This window comes from Patiria miniata, unplaced genomic scaffold (assembly GCF_015706575.1).
Source record: "Patiria miniata isolate m_02_andy unplaced genomic scaffold, ASM1570657v1 HiC_scaffold_17, whole genome shotgun sequence".
In the NCBI taxonomy this organism is placed as follows: domain Eukaryota; kingdom Metazoa; phylum Echinodermata; class Asteroidea; order Valvatida; family Asterinidae; genus Patiria; species Patiria miniata.
The window spans coordinates 13,348,515-13,366,230 of NW_024037055.1; the positions used below are offsets into that span (position 1 = coordinate 13,348,515).

The 17,716-nt window shown below is 40.7% G+C and overlaps 1 protein-coding gene across 1 annotated transcript in view; it reads right to left on the minus strand.

Moving 5' to 3' along the window:
* Positions 1-17,716, minus strand: part of LOC119723897 — a 144,621-nt gene that overhangs the window by 87,956 nt on the left and 38,949 nt on the right. Inside the window, exons 17-33 of the mRNA XM_038194800.1 lie at positions 16,093-16,339; positions 15,367-15,421; positions 14,071-14,326; positions 13,056-13,305; positions 12,504-12,558; positions 10,800-11,055; positions 10,456-10,610; positions 9,810-9,941; positions 7,885-8,091; positions 6,609-6,651; positions 6,125-6,276; positions 4,889-5,023; positions 2,748-3,006; positions 2,236-2,396; positions 1,831-1,962; positions 912-1,116; positions 231-451 (exon numbers count right to left, since the gene is read on the minus strand). Of these exons, the coding sequence (XP_038050728.1) occupies positions 231-451; positions 912-1,116; positions 1,831-1,962; positions 2,236-2,396; positions 2,748-3,006; positions 4,889-5,023; positions 6,125-6,276; positions 6,609-6,651; positions 7,885-8,091; positions 9,810-9,941; positions 10,456-10,610; positions 10,800-11,055; positions 12,504-12,558; positions 13,056-13,305; positions 14,071-14,326; positions 15,367-15,421; positions 16,093-16,339 (2,921 nt within the window). The remainder of the gene's footprint in view (positions 1-230; positions 452-911; positions 1,117-1,830; positions 1,963-2,235; positions 2,397-2,747; positions 3,007-4,888; positions 5,024-6,124; positions 6,277-6,608; positions 6,652-7,884; positions 8,092-9,809; positions 9,942-10,455; positions 10,611-10,799; positions 11,056-12,503; positions 12,559-13,055; positions 13,306-14,070; positions 14,327-15,366; positions 15,422-16,092; positions 16,340-17,716) is intronic.

Genomic DNA, 17,716 nt, shown 5'->3' on the forward strand with positions numbered 1-17,716 from the left:
GAAAATACTATGGCCCACCCCAGGATTTATGCCCTTGTTGGTTATGCTCTTAATGCTTACTGATTTCTATGTTATAAATTGTTTTTCCTGCCAATCGCTCATAGTTAACAACTTACAGTAGAAAGAAACACCTTTCTCGAAGACCTGCTCACAGTGCCTGGCTTATTGGAATTGCCAGATTTCTTGTTTAAAATCCGGTTTTGAGTCCTGGTTGTAAACACAAGACTTACCCAAGTCTTGAGCCCACTCCAAAGTGCCGTTAGGATTACAGAATGGTATCGGTGCTGTGAAGCCCTGAAGGATGACAATGTCAGGAGCACAGACTCCAGCGATGCAGAGTTGCAGGGAGAGGGAGAGGAGGAAGTTACGGTTGTCTGTGGTCTTGTCGACGGTGAAGGTGAGCAGGACCACATCACTCAGCCTTTCCCTTGTGACTTTGCCCCACTTGTAACTGCAATAAGGCCAATTCACCATTACTATAGCTTTCTGCAAGTTGTCTTTATTACATATTTGAATGGTGCCATGTTGGTTTTTCACCATAATGCGCTTGCCATTATTTCACTTACATCATATATGATAAGGCAGTCATCAAATTCATTTTGTTCGCTCATCACTGAGGACTTTTCTCTTGTCAAAAATCAAAAATAAATTAGGATGACTTTCGACCTTTTGAATTAAGGTCATATTTTAGACAAATCTGGGAAGAGAATTGCTCTACATTACAGAACCCCCACCCCTAGTAATGACGCAAGCTGTTGTGCAAAACAGCCACTCTTTACAAAAGTTGGCACAATATAATGCATCCTCCATTACTAGGGAGCATCTTAGAGCAAGCAGCAAATATATGTACCTAAATCAGTATTTACTCTTCCCTGCTTGCATTGAAGAGTCAACTACAGAGTCACCCATACCTCAAAAGAGTGACATTGTAACTCCAGTTCTCAAATCCAACGCTCAGTTTGAAATCACAGGGGTCTACGATCAGCCAGGCCCTCAGGGTGCGACTGATGATGCCGAGGTCTACTGCTAGACAACACTCCACCCCCAGGCAGGTATCTGAATAGTGACATACACCCCCTGATGGAAGGGTGGGCAGAGAGGGAAGGTGCGGACATGCTACGGGGAAAACAAGAACAAATGGTGATACTGACATAAGAGAGGAGTTTTTTAGAATAGCTACGCTCATTTGGCAATGTTTATGTTGTTTATCGTCAATAGGCTAAATAAAGTTACACTGCTGTCACTTGAGCTGTACTCTAGCTGAAGTAAATGTGTAAAACGAAATGTAATTGATACTTTTTTCTTTGACATCTTCAGAGAAGTTTATCAGGGATGAGATTTGGGGAAAATGAAAACTCCACAAAATAATCAGTAGAGGAGTTAATGGTCACCAAAGGTCCAACAGCAGCAACATAGGGTCTATGATATATGTTTCTATTTTTCATATTAAATGCCGCGGGGATGTGGTCATTATTACGTACCACCAGTCAAAATTTCTGCTCCATGTGGCATCCAATTGACAGGTAAGTTACATTTGTATTGGTTCAAAGTCAATTCATAATATTGTAATTCTATCTAATTATGGCAATCAATTCAACACTACAAATCCCAGAAAATTTGAAAATAAGCTTCGTTCATGCATTCTGTAAAGTGAAGACACTTATTAATTAACAATTATCATCAATATACTTTGCAAAGTTTCAAACTTAGAAATGGCGCTTTTAAAGAATCTGCAAATTTTCATCACTTAAGCACAAATAATGAGAATTCTTGACAAAATTTGCAACAGAAATATGATCAGCTGTCACACCCACAGCAGACTGTCCCTACCTCCAGACTGGCCAGGCAGGATGACTGGTGGGCAAGGTGAGGCCGAGACTAGACGTGATGGTAAGCCAAGAGCCTGAGCAACAGCCTCGAATCCAGCATCCAGGCTTCCCAACTGAGAAATGGAGGTTATACCTAGCAGTGATCAAAACAAAATAGCGTATTGTCATGTAGCTGATACCTAAAAAACCCACAAGAGGGTAAATTTTGCAGCGAGTGTTTCGTGACTCCAAACTCAGTTTGCATAGTCATTCACACTATGAACTGGCCTACATTCCAGTCCCAGCAGGATATCTTTCTCAAAGACAGAATGACATGGGCATGAACAGGAACAGACAAGCAGACACAGAAGCATGGATTTAAGCAAAAGGTTTTCTTTCAATGTAAAATTACATTTAGCCGTCCTACCTGGTAAATTCTTCCAGGAGATGGTTCCGTTGGGAAAGCACATAGGAAGAGGAGATAACGCACCATCTAAGATCATTAGTTGTCCTGTGCAATGACTATCGATGCAGGCATCTATAGACAGACTGACTGATATCTGACCATCCATGAGAGCCAGTGTGTATCTGCATTATCAAAACATGCAAAAACTGCTGGTCACACAAAGAACTTTCAAGGGTTCAAATGGCAAACTCCTTCAAATTCAATGAGAGGTCATATGTAGAAGATTTGCTTGTTAATGTTGGCATGTTTATCTCAGCAATGTTAAGCGACTAGCAAATTATACTGCACGACTATTTAAAATGAAAATCAAACAAATAAAAAGTTGTGTGCATTTATCATATTATTAATCAAAACACTGAGACAGTCAATTAATATACTGCAGACCCATCCCATTATCAATACATTTTCTTAGATTTGAGATCTTCTGTATGCAAAGTTACACGTTACGCACAATAAAAAAACAGTGTTATTACCCAAGTGTTATAAAGTTTCCAATGGTAATCTCCTGACTGGTGTCAAAGTCCAGGTGTGAGAGGGATTTACTGTACTGCCAGTTGCCAAACTGTAGGGTCAGCTGGCCCAGGCATGGATCTATCTCCAAAGAGGCACTGAATGAGTGATTCAGCGGTCCAAGGTTCACATCCAGGCAGCAATGCATGCCAAAGCAAGTGTTGAGGATGCCACAGTGAGCCAGGGAGGTCAGGTTACTGGGAACCTGCATGCTGGGGCAATCTGGAATAAAATATGACATCACAAATTATAACATTCGATTCAATGGTTACGCTGTAACATTTGATTGAACGGTCCTAGGTTCACGCACTTTGTATGCTAAAGCAAGTATCGAGGATGCCACAGTGAACAGTGAGCGAGGGAGGTCAGGTTACTTGAAAGCTGCATGGTGGGACAATCTGGAATGCAGGAGCTAGATTGCACTGTAACATTTGTTTGTGTGGTTCAAGGTTCACATCCAGGCATTGTATGCCAATGAAAGTGCTCAGGATACCACAATGATGTGGCAATGCTAAAACTGACCAAAAGCGGCAAGAACATAAAGGTTCTTTTAATTTTACCCTAAGTTAGATAAATTGAGACCACTAAATATTCAGCAGTCCGAAGTTCAAATCCAGGCAGTTAGTACTTTGCATCCGACATTTGCCTCAGGTGGCTCATCTAAACTGAAAGTTCCATGCTTCGAGGATCTGGAATCTAGTAAACTCCAGCAAAGTACACTCCAGCACAATAAGATTTGCGAAGTGAAGTAGGCATTAGGAATAACTTTGTGGTAGCACCTTGCAACAGGAAATCTCTTTGTGAATTTGTGTGGATCTGTGGTTTTCGTCTGCTCCCTTCCACAAACACTGACTTGCTTCACCACTTCCAAGGCACAGAACCACACTTCCAGTTGGAATGCCTTGGTCTCCTGCCCATGGGCAGAGCATATTTCAAGCAGTTCATCTCAGAACCACACAAACTCGAAGATATTTATTTTCACGTGGTACAACCGCAAAGTTACTCTTACCGTCATGGGCTTCTTGCACAAGTACCCCCTTATCGATGGTATGAAAAGGAAATTGGAGGAGACCACTGGGAGAGCCATTCAAATGCAACGCCGTCACTGCCTGATGCTCATGCACAGACGCTATGGCTTCGTGAACATTCAGAATAAAGTTAGTTGTGCGCACTTAATGTTATACGCGCTAGTGAAGCAGTATGCGCACAAGTGGTGGGTCTCCCCACTCTAATGCTCTGGGTCACGCACGACTCCCATAGCATTATAATTACTAGTGCAGTGCCTTTTGAAAATGTGCCTGTTCGGGGCACTTGAGAACTGCTCGTGCAAACAGTGCACACGATTCAATGATGTTGTTTTCACACATAACGTGTACATATGGAGACAGAATGGTATGCAGTGCTTGGTGGTCTATTCACCCATACTGGACAATGGTATCGCCCTACAGTGAGGGTTCCTTAATCGACCGCAAAATGCATGTACGTGCCCGTCCTTTTTCCATTGTTTGCGTCATATTAGGCACGCGCGCTTTAGCTTAAACGTGACGTAAACAATTGAAAAGGACGAGAGTGCATGGTGGTCTAGGCTATATACTGCCAAGTTTGCCTAAAACAATGCTGTTTTTTTTTTTGCAGCTTTTATGAGGACCACTTCCAAACAACTTCAAATTTGACACTGCACATTCTGGGGTCCTGAGCAATACACCCACCGATTTTCAACTTCAGTAACATTAATAAGAATACTAATTTAATAACTTATCCTTGTAAAGCACCAAATACGTCACAATTGACGCTCAAGGCGCTTCACAGAAATAAAAATGAACCAGTTGAAATTGAAAAACAATCTAAAAATTATACAAGGAAAAACCTTTAAAATAACTACATGAGCATGAAATAATTTGTCAAAAAAAGGCAGGTTAAAACGGACAGAAGCAGCAAAGCAAACAGCGAAATGACCATGATAATCAGACTTAAAGTAACAGTGACCGGTTGTGGAGATAATCAAAGTACAGACAGACAGACACGGAGAGATTTCCGGAATTATAGTTAGATAAAGTTTGGTATGGCACTTTACATACCAAAACATATTTCAGTCTGAACTTACTGCCATAGGACTGGGGTGCGGGGTTGACACACGGTGCATCACTGAAGAAGTCTGGGGCGATTCCAAGCCGAGATAGAAGAGCCAGTGTTGCTCCTTGGATGACCTGTCCCGATAGAGTTTCTACGAAACCATCAGCTGGATTGAAGTATTAAATGGGATCGTAAGTTTAAGCAGGGCAGCTGTGGAAATGTGAAGGTTAGTGTATGGACTTTCTGAACAAAATCCCCTCAAAGTTGACAAGAAGAGATATGAGAGACACTTTCTGCTCTGTGCGAAAGCGAATACACTATGCGTCTGTGCGCATTAAAACAAAAATTTGTCGTGTCAGTGCAACAAGGTCGTATCTCCTAAAATGGTGTGTGATGTCATATACGTGAAACGCAAGTTTTCAATGTCAAAAGGTCGTATCTCAATTAAAATACCCCGGATGTACAAACAAAGTCAATGGACGTTGCGATACGCGAGATACGACCTTGTTGCACGGAGAATATATTCGGCTGAGATACGACTTTGTTGCAGAATCGAGTAACGACCTTGTTGCACTGACTCGAAATAGTTTTCGGTGTTTATTTGCAGTTTTTGCACAAAAGTGCCCACATTTTTTTGTTGAAGTTACATCTCACAATGGAGCTCTTGTGAGTAATCACACATAGTCATCAACTGTTCCTGCACAGAAGTGTGTTAGTTCTAGGGACTCAGCATGAAGACAACTTTGAATTGGGCTGACATAGGCTTTGCTTAGCTGGGTTGTATTGACTTGGTGTTGGAATTACAGAGTAAACACAAATTTATTATAGGATGTCATTTTGCATTGGGCAGATGTAATTTCAAATAGTAGGTTTTGCCCTTTACTGATGTATTTTTGTATACTGATGTGTTTTGCATATTTGTCCGAGAGCATGTTAGATAAGCTTACGTAGGTGGGACTCAAACCCACAACCTCCTGCTTACTAGTGAAGGCATCTTACTTCTTGATCACTGTGCTTGCCGTGGTCGACTGGCCCAGGGGTTGCTCAAGTGGTGAGACGTTTGTCTTGAGAGGTCTTGGTTTCAAGTCCCATCAAAACTTGTTAACTTTTTCTGACAAGATCTCAGACAGATCTGCAAGTATACATGTCAGTGAAGGGCAACACTGGTAGAACACCGGATCTGTGACTTTGTTGGAGCTTAGTTGGATTAATTTTGAGTTCCAGTTTTCATGTGTAAGGTTAAGGGGGTTGGGTGGATTCAACTCACCAGAGAGGGTATAGTTGCTGAAGCCTGGGTTGCAGATAGGAATGGGGATGTTATGCTCTATGTTGATGTCAGAGCACAGTCCATCGACGCAGTATTCTAGGGTCATGCTGATCTCAAACTCTTTGGTGTCGTTCAGCTTATCAATAGAATATCTGTCAAATGTACACATAAGAAGGTCTGTCATGTCAAGACTTCAATTGTTATAAATTATGAGAAAGGATAGCATAATGACATTGTGTGCAACTACATACTGAATCTCATATTGAAATGTTACAACTTTAATACCACACTTCTGAAATCATTTGTTAAATTGAACCTATTCAAGTAATGAATTGATTAAATTATTTACTACACTTTCCACTTATCAATTCCAGTATTAAAAGAGAGATCTGTTTATAATAATTTGGTAACTGAACAAGATGAAGTGTCAAAGAAACTACATGTTCGTTAATGTAGGTGCAATCAATGATACAGATATAGGTACCTCAAGTTCATTACAGAAGATATGGACTCTGTCATTTCCTCTCCTACAACAGGTAAAATAAAAGGATTATTAGAGTAGAAGTTGATATCTGTCTGTTCCATGAATTGAAAATGATGTTTACCCTGTTACATTGTACAAAACTGCCATGACCATCTACTAACATTTTTAAATGAAAGTGTCCTTCTTCAAATTCAAAAAAATTATGAGTCACATTATATATTTTGTCACTGACACCACGAAGTAACGCCAAGTCCACTTCAGTGTTACTTTGTGAAAACTGCTTTATGACAAATGTTGGTTTCACGAAGTAACACTCAAAGGTGCGCCGCGCATGCACATCGGACACTGGCACGAACGATTTTCGTTTTCACAAATTTACAACACTATTTAATACGGAAATGCTATTTGGATGAAAAGGTTTTAAAACGTTTGACAGGTATGGCTGTATTCTTGTAAGATAACAGAAAATGTTAATAAAAAGCCTTCAAACTGGTGGAATAAAGATGAGTGTTACTTTGTGAAAACGAAGATGCACCAAGTCAGCGCATAGTGAACATGAGTGTTACTTCGTGAAAACGAAAATCACTTGGTTCTTTAAAATATGCGCATAGCGCGTACTCCTGTCCACTTGGGTGTTACTTCCTGGTGTCACCGACGATTTGTTTAATACCATGTGCAAGTACATCATCCCTTCATAAAGTGTGCCCCTGTCTGATTTCAAAGCTTCTTCCTCTTTTTGCTTTTTAGTTTTTGGTCTTAATACTTTGTCCGCAATACGGTATCAACACCAATTCTAACCACTGTCAACCCTGTTTATTTCTCTCTTTTTCAGCTGGTAATAAAGCGTGTCAGTCTCGCCAGTCCAAATCGCATTTATGTGAACGTCTTTGTACCAAACACTGAAAAAGTCCAGTCGCAGACTCCCGGGTGAATTCCGATTGAACGGAAGTCGAGGTCAACAAGTTTAATTTATAATAGTCATCAATTCACAATATTTTCACAATATGTTGTAAATTATAATGCTTTCTTTCTTTTAGAAATGTGCATTTATTGCCCTGGATTGGATGGCCCCAGGCAGGACACGAAATGTACAAAATAGCATGCTACACACATTGTAGATCCTATACATGTACATGGTGCCCGGATGTGCTGTATTCTCGTCAAATCTTGCAGGTTTTTCAGTAAGGTCAACTTACATGCTCTATTCCAAGGCTGTTCAGCTGCCTGACCATTTTAAACATACTCTATATCCTCGCCCGCAATATGAAGCTCTTACCCCACTGATAGCTGAAGACGGACCCATGGAACGACCACTTCTCTAGACCCAACGAGAAGGTGAAGTCACAGGGGTCAAACTTGAACCACGCCGTGGCCGAGACATCAGCTATCTTCAGGTCCAGGTCCAGGCAGCATCGCAGCTCTGTGCACGTCTCACCAATCACAGTGCAGTTGCCTAGGATACTTGAGGAACTGGCACAGACATCTTGTGAGAAAGACAGTAAAATAAAGGTCAGGATAGTATGGGCTCCATGAGCCAACAAAAGAGGGCGACCTTTTACCTAGCAACGACGTCCCATGGGCGGGATATTTAGCTGGTTAATGCGCACCGTTCCTTTGTGTGTGAGGCACATACACCAGGGGATTTGTACTATGTACACGCAGTGGTACAGCTGCTCTTCGCGGCAAAATTGCAGTCAGGCAAGATGGCATCGGTCGGTCACCCGCAACTGTACTTTCTTTGCTGGTGAGGGGGTACTTGTGAAAGGAGCGCAGGGGCGGTTCTACAGGGGGGGGGGGGGGGGCTAAGGGGGGGGGGGGGGGGGCTAAGGGGGGCTGTAGCCCCCCCAAATTTTGTCTAGCCCCCCCAAAATAAATTTCATAAAAAAAGTTGCATTGGCCAAAAGAAGGATTGTGATGTACATGCGAACGGTCTTCCCCTAAAGAAGAAATAGCCGTGACAAGGGTGCATTAGTTAATATAGTGTGAATTATTGTAGGGTTTTATTCCCGCTCCCCATTGAAAATATGGCATGAGCCCCCCCCCCCCCCACGCCTCCCTGAAATAATTCTGGATCCACCGTGCTACCCCCCCCCCCCCCCAAAAAATATTGGTTCTAGAACCGCGCCTGACGGAGCGGATAGGGATTCACAGCAGTAATCAGTTACATGTCTACCAGTAGAATATATCAAATTTGTATTCAGATTTGATGCCAAGACTTTTTTAGGGGTATTTATAGATTAACCTTATTCAACAACATAAAAAATGAATGGAAGAAATATCGAGACTTCTTTCCTGATGCCAAACACACCTTAGAAATTGCCCAACTCGATGATAATACAAACATACCCATAAATAACATTACAATTTTTGAATTATCTATTTGTTAAGTTGTATTTCAATTCAATTGAAACACATCTATTTTAATACCAAATAAAAAATATAAGCAAAGAATACATGAACAAGTAAATGGAATTGTTGAAAAGGTGTCCATAAATAACTGAGATTATCTATTTGTTAAGTTGTATTTCAATTCAATTGAAACACATCTATTTTAATACCAAATAAAAAATATAAGCAAAGAATACATGAACAAGTAAATGGAATTGTTGAAAAGGTGTCCATAAATAACTGAGACAGTCTACCCATTTTTAACACTTTTCCGGTGTCACATGAAATTGGAACTCCTTTGAAGTCCGGTCCCTTTTACCATTTTATTGATTGAACGTTCGCAATCTTCACTTAGGCATGCGCAATACCAACGAGTACGTATTTCATGGAGTCCTAAATTCACACTACACCGGCACCGCAGCGTTCTGCACCACATCACGTAGTACATGCCACGCTCGTGCCAATCTCCATAAAAGGAGATTTTGTTAGTACTTCTCAGTCGTCTCGCTAGAGGCACATACCATAAACATATCCAGAAGGGTGTTTAAAAAAGCAGGAAATCGTTGGGAATTTATAAATTTTAACTTGTTTTGACTTTTTGACCGAAAGGTATTTATGAATTGGAATAAATATGCACTTATCGGGTATTAAACAAGTACGTCTAAGACCAGCTGGGGGCCTGGTTGCCGATAATTATTGACGTCCATGCCCAAGCCGGTTTTAAACGTATTTGTTAAAAACAGGCCAAGCACATTTTTATTCCGTTATATTAATTACAAGGGGAAACCTCAAATCAAACTTCTTCCAACTCACCTTGTCTGTGATAGGTGCATGCCTGTCCTGTTAGAAAGCTGCCCAGATTAAGATGACGCAGGGCTGCATCTATGGCAAACTGACCGATATTACCACCGAGGTAATCCAAAAAGCCTGATATGGTGCCATCTCCTGTAAGTTGAAATATAGCAAAAAATAAACTCAAAATCAGGTCATTCCAGGATTTCCATGCCACTCTAAATACCTAAAAAGGTATGATTGTTTTCTAAGTGCAAGTTGCAATTGCTGTGACTCAGTGGCGTAAGTAGAGTTAAACTTTTGGGGGGAACCTGGTGATGTGCTTTTTTTCAATGGGGGAGGGGGGGGGGGGGCCTGATGGCAAATGATACATAGCTTTGTTCCATTAAAGATGGGGGAGGGCGCCACGTAGTTACACCACTGCTGTGAACTACATATACAACATGTCCAAAATTAACAAAAATGAGAAATTTCTAAATCATAATTGTTTTCTGCAAAAAGATCTATTCCGAAATTAAAGCTGTGCCTGTAGAGGCAATAATTCAGGCATTGCAGCCAAATGACCACATTAAGAGAAAGTAATTGAACTTCCAATAAATTAAGAACAAACACTGGGACATAATGCTATTTGTTATGATGCAACATCACCAGGAAGTTTAAGACATACCAGGCAGAGTGAAAGAAGCCTCCCTGTTGCACAACGGTATTGGGAAACGACTGCCCTCCAATAAGATCAGTGTGTCACATTCTCCATCTATGCAGAGGACTAGGGACAAGTCCACCTCAAACTGCTTTTCCTCAGTGATCTTTGCCACGCGCCATCTTCAATTTACAAAAGAAAATGATAAGTGAGTCAGAATATTATATTACTGGAAGCTTTACCCCATGATTTCCAAATTGTATTCTCATGCTCACAGGGTGGTCGGGTTTTTCGATACTTAGTTATGGGATTCATAAGCATTATGGGTCATAGCCACTGTTCATACCTGACTCTCAGCACACTGTTCATACCTGACTCTCAGCACACTGTTCACAACTTCCTCCATGACATCACCCAGTGGGTAATGGAACAAGGTCACACTACGTTCCCACTTCTCAAAGCCCACAGACAGGGTGAAGTTGCAAGGGTCCAGGATGACCCAGGCATTGACGCTGCGAGTTGTTATCTTCAAGTCCATCTCCAGACAGCATTGGATGCCCAGGCAGGAGTCGCTGACAGTGCAAGAGAGGAAGTCGGGGAGCTGGGTGACGTCAACAGCTGGACAGGCTGGGGAGGAAGAGAATCAATGACACATATTAAAAGTGACAATGCAGGGCTCGGAATAGGTGACAGTGCAAGATAGGAAGTCAGGGAGCTGGGTGACATCAACTGCTGGACAGGCTAGGAAGAGGACCAAGGACACATATTAAAAGTGACAATGCAGGGCTTGGAATTGGTGACAGAGCAAGAAAGGAAGTCAGGGAGCTGAGGGACGTCAAGGGCTGGACAAGCTAGGAAGAGGACAAAGGACACATTTTAAAAGTGACAATGCAGGGCTTGGATAAGTGACAGTGCAAGAGAAGAAGTCAGGGAGCTGAGTGACATTGATGACTTCACAGGCTAGGAAGAGGACCAAGGACACATATTAAAAGTGACAATGCAGGGCTCGGAATAGGTGACAGTGCAAGATAGGAAGTCAGGGAGCTGGGTGACATCAACTGCTGGACAGGCTAGGAAGAGGACCAAGGACACATATTAAAAGTGACAATGCAGGGCTTGGAGTTGGTGACAGTGCAAGATAGGAAGTCAGGGAGCTGGGTGACGTCAACGGCTGGACAGGCTAGGAAGAGGACTAAGGACACATGTTAAAAGTGACAATGCAGGGCTTGGAATTGGTGACAGTGCAAGAGAGGAAGTCAGGGAGCTGGGAGACACCAATGACAGGACAACATTAGAAGAAAAGAAACAATGACAGTTAGTGACAGTGACAGTGCAATGCAGCGATTTGTCTTGGTGACAGTGCAAGGGAGGAAGTCAGGAAGCTTGGTGACACTAATGACAAGACAACTTGAGAGAGAAAAGAATCAGTGACAATTAATAATAGTGAGTGACAGTGGTGCAATGTAGAGATTTGAATAGATGACAGTGCAAGAAAAGAATTAATGACAGGATAACCTTTAGAAAGAAAAGAATCAATGACAACTACTGACGGTGATAGCTACAATGCAGAGAGTTTGAATTGGTGACAGAACAAAGGATGAATTCATTACACTGCCTTAAAATGGAACTGGACAGTCTTATGGCATGGAACACAATCAGTGGCCAGGACAGAAGTCATGGCCTTTATAAGGGAAGGTGATAAATTAAATGACATGAGCTTGCCATCATCATGAGAAGTGGACAAAAGAAGTGGACAGAAAAAAGGGTGTTTCAATACTGAAGAGAAATTCTGGAGGGTGGGAAACCACCTTGAGACAAGCAATGACATTGAAAATGACACAGTATGACAACAGACATTTTGGAATATAGAGAACTACTTCAAGTTTATGGCCTGACAACCTGATGAGGAGAAAACCAACAATAGTACCTCAAGGAACAAAGTTAAGCAATGTAATTGCCTTGGTCTAGATCAAACTAGAGCAAACTAACATTATTTTAACAGCAAAGGTGCTGGGTCTCATGTTCTAACAACTAACCCACACTTTCTGTAATAAAATAAATAAATATCAACTTACTACTCCTCAATGTCCCTGGCGTTCCTATGCCACACTGACCAGTGTGGAGATACTCCTGTTGAAAAAAGAAATTAAATAAACAATATTAATTGAACAATTTAATGGTCAATTTCTATTGTGTTAAAACATAGTTTCCAAAACTTAGCTCCAAAAGGCGATATATCCATCTAAAAAAAGTAAAAAATGTGCATAGTTATAAAACTTTAAAGAATAAAAACAGTATTACAGCTGTTTCTAAACTGCATTTTTTTTGCCTTATTGTTTTCTTAGGTTGTGTCAAGTATATAACAGCCATTGAAACTGACTATGGACAAGGAGAGAATGGGATTCTAAAAGGGAACAAAATGGCATATATCGCGTTTTGGAAATAAATTCTTCAAATTCAATATTATGTTTAAAGCCTTATCCCAGGGGTAAACTTTCAAACGAGTATAAAGTTACACTTGGCCTTAGTTTTGTAAGACATAATTTGTCTAGCATTCTGTCATTGCATTGGTCATGTTAAGCAAAATTCAAGATCACTTATTGCTAAATGTCTTTGAATTCACTCACACTCAAGCCAAACTTTTCCAGCACCAGATCAATGGCAGAGTTTCCGATGCGACCGCCGAGATCTCTTATAAATCCCCCCACTGTGCCATCACCAGGTAAGGTGAATGATGTGGCATTGATATTGCACAGGGGTATAGGGACCCAGACATGGTCTAGTACTGGAGTCATGGTGCAGGTGTCGTCAATGCACAACATCACGTTCAGCGTCACAGAGAAGACTTTCTGCGCTGTCAGCTTGTCAATGGAATAACTGTAGATAAAGAACAAAATTCCAAACTTTTATTAAGGGAATAAATGTGTGCTTGGGAGGTGTTAACGCTATGTTTATGACTGGTTGGAGTCTGGAATGCTGATAATTAACCGAGGCGAACCCTTTCAAAAATACCTTTTCGGTAAAAAAAATCAAAACTTTTCGGTCCAAAAGTAAAAACAAGTCAAAAATTGACAATTTCCAACGATTTTTTTCAACAAATTTTACTTTCTGGTTTTCGAAACACCCCTCTAGATATAATTATAATGGAGTGGCCAGCTAAGATGTAAACAGCTCCTTTTATGGAGATTGGTGATCGTAGCAATAGCACTGCAACCAAACTATTCATAGGATGGGATATGTGCTGGGAGATGTACATTATTATTGGGTTTTGCCACCCACAAATGTATCTTATAAAAACTTATTTGAGTGCACTTGATGCAGTGATTATTTCCAAACAAAGCCTGTGAGACAAATTCACAAGCTTACTTGGGTGGAACTCGAACCCCCGACCTCCTGCATATAGACAAGTGCAGAAGACTTACCACTTAATTCAAACTGATATCTTAATTAACAGCCAAAATGATTATATTTGTTGGATGAAATGAAAAATCACATGCTGCATGCATGTCAAGGAAAAAAAATACTTAATCATTTTTAAATTCTATGATATTTTCAAGTAAAAAGGGCATGGCACGAATAATAAGAATGATGATTGCCAAAGTTCAGAGCTTCGTATGCAAGACTTTTTGAAAGGAAGCACACCTTAATTTCATGGCATTTCCCAGTTCTGTTGTTTCCATTTTCCCCCATGTGTAGCTGAAGAGAGTGATGTTCAGTTCCCAGTTCTCAAAGGCCACATACAGTTGGAAGTTGCAAGGGTCGACTTGAATCCTTGCACTCAGCATGAGTTCAGTGATGACAAAGTCAAGGTGGATGCAGCATTGGATGCCAAGACAGTGATCGTCGATGGTGCATTGGACAACATTCTCCAGGAAAGGTAAGGAGATCGTAGGGCAGTCTGATTGAAAGAAGAAAGAACAGCAATGCCTAAGAATGACAATGATTATCTTAAAAAGTTCTATTAAATGGACCCCTTAAAGTAGTATATCATTTGCAGCTATCCAAAAAGTAACTGACAAAATTATTGTTAAAAAGCATACTATTTAAAGATAGCAATGGCACTTAACTCCCTGTGAAATTATTCTTTTTTGCATGCTGTCATTTCGAAGAAAGCAATAAGAAGGCCATTTCCAAAGATGCGTCTAAAGATGTATTTTTTGAAATTTCCGTTAGTAGTTCATTTTTAATTCGGCAAAGCCGTTAAAGGGTGTGCACAAGCGTTGACACGATGCACACGCGCACGTGGTTGCTATAATTCTTCAGTTCAGTGCATGACATCGCGTTGCTGCAATCGGCTGATGAATGAGAACGTGTCCCGGACGCTGATTTCGGGCGCAATTCAAAACATGACTCGGCAACTTTTGAATTGAATTTGAGATCCTAGAATATTGTTTTCACGGAATATACAGCATTCATTGAGCTAAAACTTCATTAGGTTAGTTGTTAAGCACCCTTCTTTTGATTTTGAGCACTTTGTTGCTTCAAATGAAAGACACTGGGTATGCACAAATGACACATGATATACTCTACCTTTAAATAATGAGAACATCACATTCAATTTAAGTCCACGAATAAGGAATGACTCTCAGTGCTTCATTACTGAACTTATAAAACATGTTGGGTTTTTTGTAGTGTTAAGGGGCATATAAACTACACAGGTTATAAAAAAAAGATTTTGTAAAAGCCGGTTTATGCTTCACACACACATTTTGGTACAAAGCAAATTCATTAGGGTAAAGGCAAATGACACAATGAACTTCAAGTGTTGACAACATGAAATTCGTTTTCCCATCAAGTATGAACCCGCTTTAAAGGTCTTGATAAGCCTTGTTCACTCCCAGATGCTGAAGGTTGTATAGTCACTCAAACTATATCTTCAGTATTGTTCACAAACTACTACACTCTGAAATAACAGGTCTGAAAAATGAAAGTACTTACGACTACTAGTTGCCACTGCCGGTGGTAACTCACAAGTCTCTTCAGTGATAATATCCTGCAACAGCAAAAGGATTACTTCAGGATATCAAGTTATAAGCCTAACCACCCCCAACCCTTCAAAATCCAACTGCTATTTTGTTGGAATCTATTGGAGTGAGTACTGCACTAGTAAACTGATTATGCTTTACACTGGGTCAGGCATGCCACCATAATCAGAGACCAACAGTTGGGTGTAGAGTTTACAATATGGTGTTGGGCTTTGCAAGAGCGAGGAAGGTTCCTTAATCACTCAAATGAGCTAGGGTTAAGCTGGATCACAAGTTCATGACAATTTACTTAAGAGGAGCGTTAGAGGCAGAGTGAAGGAAGGAAGTTTGTGGGGTTGGCTCTCTGACTTTTTAAAAAAAATAAAATGTTATAACACTATTCAACAGTGCAACGGCAAGACTCCAACTAAAATGAAGAAACATTTATATTTAAAAAACAGACAGTGCAAGGGGTTTGAGTAGTCTCAAGAATTACAAGTGCAAAAAGCAATATGTTGCTTAACTATCAAAAGGCGTCGCAACAATTTTTCGAGTAGGAAAGCCTCAAGAAAGCTAGCAGCCACTCAGAGTTTTGGCTAAAAGAAATAGACATTCACTTCTGACACATTCAGTTCATAATAACTTTAATAGGCACGGTACCAATGGTTCACATGCTAATGCAACCAAAGAGATCTCGTACCTCAAGATTCAACTTTGTCAGGACCAGCTGGATGGCTGCCTGTCCCACATTGTCTCCCAGCTCCTTCAGGAAACCTTTGACCGAGCCATCTCCAGGCAACGCCAGGGAGAAGTTGGCATTACACAGAGGTATTGGGATTCTCTGGTCAGCCATGATGGGGAAGTCTGTAGTGATGCCATCGATGATGAGAGAGAAGGCCAGATCTACTTCGTACTCCTTGGTGGTGTCAAGCTTGTCAATGGAAAACCTGGATAAATAGACATGACATTTGCAACTCGCCCATGATTACTTTTTTACTGAACATTTGGCAATTGACAACGTGAAGGAATAGTGCATACTATTGGGAGACCTCTCACAACAGCCATCTTGCAAACATGTATACTCAGGCGCGGATCCAGATGGGGGCACACCCGGCCCGTGCCCCCCCTTTTTGCAACTGTTTTTTTTTTTTTTTTTTTAACGAGTCATCTTAGGGCGGGCGGGCATTAAATACATCCCTTTGAGAACATGGCTATCTTTTTCCTTTTTGAGGAGTCATTATGGCGGGCGGACGGGCGGTCATCAAATCAATCGCTTGGAACATAACTATTATACATATTTTTATAAGACACTTTTTTATTTCCCGGCTGGACTAGGGGCACATTTAATACAGCACTTGCATTTAATGCTTCATGTCAAAATGTATTCCAAAATATATTCTAGAGTAGAACCAAGGGCGGATCCAGGGGGGGGGGGGCAAAGGGGGCCATGCCCCCCCCCCCCAAAAAAAAACGAAACCAATTTTTTTTTTTTATGTGACATCGCAATAAAGGCAGGCAATGAGTACACCACCATCTTTTCCTCAATAAAACAGTGGTTAAAGTGGTCAGAAATTGCCTCAGATCGCACCACAGAGTATCTAGAATCCAAAAAAATTTCGGGGCCCTTAAGCGGGCCCCGAACCCCACGCCGTAATTTTTTTGACCCACTTTTGGGGGGGACCAAAACTTTTTTGGGGGGGGGACCAAAAATTTGTTTTGGCCCACCCCAAAATTGTGTTCTGGATCCACCCTTGAGTAGAACATGTACCGGTACACGAAATTATGTAGGCTATGTGTTTTTTTAATAAATGAAGAATAAAATCGCCATCCCCTTCTTTTATTTTCCCGGCCTCAGAGAGAGATTTACGTCTGGTTCTCTACAAAACCTTTTTTTTTTTTAAGCAAAATGATTAAAAAAAACCTAGTTCGTTAAAGTTTGTACTCGAAGTTAATTCTTTTGTAGATTCCAGGGGAAATTTAATACGAATTATGCTCGGTTTTTCTTATTTTTAAATGAATATGACATCCCTCAAATAATAGCGTCAAAATATATTCCAAAATATATTCTAGAATAAAACATTTTCACAAAATAATGTAGGCCATGCATTTTATTTTTTAGATACACGAAGAATTAATCGTCATCCCTTTTGCCTCAAATAGAGAGACATCAAATAAATAGGGGTTATTTTAATACGACTTAGTATATCTTGTTCTCTCGATTTATTTTTAAAGTAAAACGATTTCAAACACCCTAGCCCATTAAGTTCTGAACCCTCAGTTAATTCTTTTGTAGATTCCAGGGGAAATTTTAATACGAATTATGC